Source organism: Macaca mulatta, chromosome 15 (genome assembly GCF_049350105.2).
Source record: "Macaca mulatta isolate MMU2019108-1 chromosome 15, T2T-MMU8v2.0, whole genome shotgun sequence".
Taxonomy (NCBI): Eukaryota; Metazoa; Chordata; class Mammalia; order Primates; family Cercopithecidae; genus Macaca; species Macaca mulatta.
In genome coordinates, this window is record NC_133420.1 from 125,329,415 (window position 1) to 125,331,919 (window position 2,505).

Consider the following 2,505-nt stretch of genomic DNA (forward strand, 5'->3'; position numbering starts at 1 on the left):
ATATGTGTGTTCAAATGGTTCTATCAATCTGCCCTTCCTCCATCTCCCCCTCTCCTCAGGTCTCCCTGTTTTCTGAGACACAGCAATATTGAAATTATGCCAATTAATAACTCTACAAAGGCCTCTATGTGTTCAAGTGAAAGTAAGAGCCACATATCTCTTATTAAAAATCAAAAGTGAGAAATGATTAAGCTGAGTGAGGAAGGCACGTTAAAAGCCGAAACAGGCCAAAAGGCCCAGGCTAGTCTCGAACTCCTGGCTTTAAGCAATCCACCTGCTGCAGCCTCCCAGGTGGCTGAGATTAAAGGCATGAGCCACCATGTCCAGCTTCTATGCATTATTTTAAACGGAGTATTGAAGACTCTATTACTGTAGAACTATTTTTAATTTCAATTCTGTCAATATTTGGGTCACAGTTAGGCCTTAATGTTATTACACGCCGGTCTGATGCTCATGGCCAGGCCATTTTGTTTTCCTGTTGGATATAAACAATCTCACAGAATAATGTCAACTTCAGAAGGTTAATCGGAGACCGTGGTAAGTGCAAACAAAAACAAGGGCACTTTATAATGTTGTCTAAATGCAGATAAAAAACAAAGTCTTGATGCCACTTCTGACAGCATCCAATCTAAAATCTTCACTTTCTGAGACCCTATCGAAAATCAACCAATTAAACCCCGACTCGTTTAATAGTTTCTCTCTAACTCCTTCCACTGAGATGACCCATAGTACCCCATTCCTTGCTGCAATGTAATTATATTTTCCACAAGTGTGCTCCTGGTGGTCTTTAACTGAAGGGCACTCACTGGGTCACTGGTGAATTTCCCCGCAGGAACTGAGTCAGACCCCATCTCAGGGCCCTGAACACGATAGGGGCCTGCTCTAAGGCGTGGACCCTCCCGACAGGCCCGGCCTGTCTTGACTTGCGAGGGTTACTGTTCTTGTCCCAAGCGTACAGATGAGGAAGGGGAGACTCAGGGCGAGCGACCCGGGTCCCAGTGGAGCCCCCGGCACACGCCGACACTGGGGCACCAGCCGCGATGGCCACCACTGTGCGCGGAGACGGCTGCGACGCGTCCGCGGGTAAAGTCCCTCGGCGCCTTGCCTCCCACCGGCGCCTTCCCCAGCCCCAGGTTTTTGTCCCCGCCAGCGGCTCCGACTCCATGGCGTCCTCTTCCAGTCTAATGCTTTTTTCCAGATCTCGATCCCAAACTCCCTCCTGCCGGAATCTGGACCCGAATCCACCCGTTGCCCATTTTCCGCTGCCGCTGGAGAGAATCTCTGAGGTGCCCAGGACAGCCTGCCTGCACGGAAGAGATGCCTCCTCAGTATGGCCGCCCCCAGAGAGGAGCGATGAAGTGCAGGCCTCCATGTTGCTCTTGAGCCCGAGCGGCTTTAGGGAGCCATGTTTATTACTGGCGGGCGCCGGCCTCACTGAGCATGTGCAGCCCTGGCCGGGCGGCCTCAAAGTTCTGACGTCACAGGGCGGTTCCTGAAGTGGACATAGTTGTAAGAGCTAGTTATTGTAGACAATACCTCTGGGATCAGGAACTCTAATCTGGAAATAGATAGTAGGAGAGGTCGGTAATGCTGTCTCTGGGTCAGAGACCTGAGCTATGTGGGGTTAGAGAGGGGCCCTGGGCAGGCGAGTCTCTGGGGAGTGTGGTGAGAATCCTTGTGTCAGATGCTGGGAGGAGGTGGGGTCAGGGCTGGGGTCCGTGGGCCGACGGGTTGGGGGAAGGTCAGCGTCAGGGATCAGTAGTAGAGATTCTGTGTGCCCTGATCTCCAGTGGAGTTTTTAAATACAGAGTGTTCATGAGTTTAGCAATGTTATTCGCCTCTCATTATTTAAATAATTTGAAGTTTTCCCCAATAACTAGTGTCTTAGAAGTTGTGAAAATTTCAGAAAATGACAGGTCTTCCGAGTTCGTGATGGGAGTTGGGTAGCACTCGCTTACGAGCACCTGGAGAGTTCCAGGTGGTGAAGGTTTAGCCCAGTAAAGCAGAGAGGTTAGGAGGTTAAATTGGGGGCTCTGGAGCCAAACCTGTGAGGATCTGAGTCCTGGCTCTGGCACTTAAAAGCTGTGTGACCTTGGTCAAGATACTTGGCCCCTCTGTGCTTCAGTTTCCTCATCTGCTAAATGGAGAAATAAGGGCATCTACCCCATAGGGTAGTTGTGTGATTACACAAGTTAATACACTTCAGTCATTAGCAAGAAAGTGAGTGTCAAGCTGTATTTGTTCAGGCAGCCATATGGTAGCCCCACTTCATTAATAAACTGAGGTATTGAAGTATCTTCTTTTTCTTTCAGAAAATATTTGTCAAGCACCTTCTGTGTTCTAAGAACTGTTCTAGGGCTTTGGATGCTATGGAGGTCTAGAAATTCACATTATGGTGGCAGGTGACAGACAATACAAAGAGATAAAGTAATTCCATATAGTGATAAGCCAGGGAGGAGTGCTAAAAGGAGCCAAGGTGTAGAGGTGACTGGAAGGTGACCAGGG

General features: G+C 49.2%; 1 protein-coding gene across 1 annotated transcript; it reads left to right on the top strand.

The window, feature by feature from the left end:
• Window positions 1-812: 812 nt before the first annotated feature.
• LOC114672855 (putative UPF0633 protein) lies at window positions 813-1,973 on the top strand. Its single transcript, XM_028835367.2, has 2 exons — window positions 813-1,083; window positions 1,199-1,973. The coding sequence occupies exons 1-2, from the start codon at window positions 959-961 to the stop codon at window positions 1,494-1,496; spliced, it is 423 nt and encodes a 140-aa protein (XP_028691200.2). The 5' UTR covers window positions 813-958; the 3' UTR covers window positions 1,497-1,973.
• The last annotated feature ends 532 nt before the right edge of the window (window positions 1,974-2,505 follow it).

Excerpts from the sequence above, each read along its gene's own strand:
- LOC114672855 (XM_028835367.2), top strand. The coding sequence starts at position 959 with ATGAGGAAGGGGAGACTCAGGGCGAGCGACCCGGGTCCCAGTGGAGCC. Across the intron at positions 1,084-1,198 it reads CGGCTGCGACGCGTCCGCGG|ATCTCGATCCCAAACTCCCT; the intron begins GTAAAGTCCCTC and ends GCTTTTTTCCAG.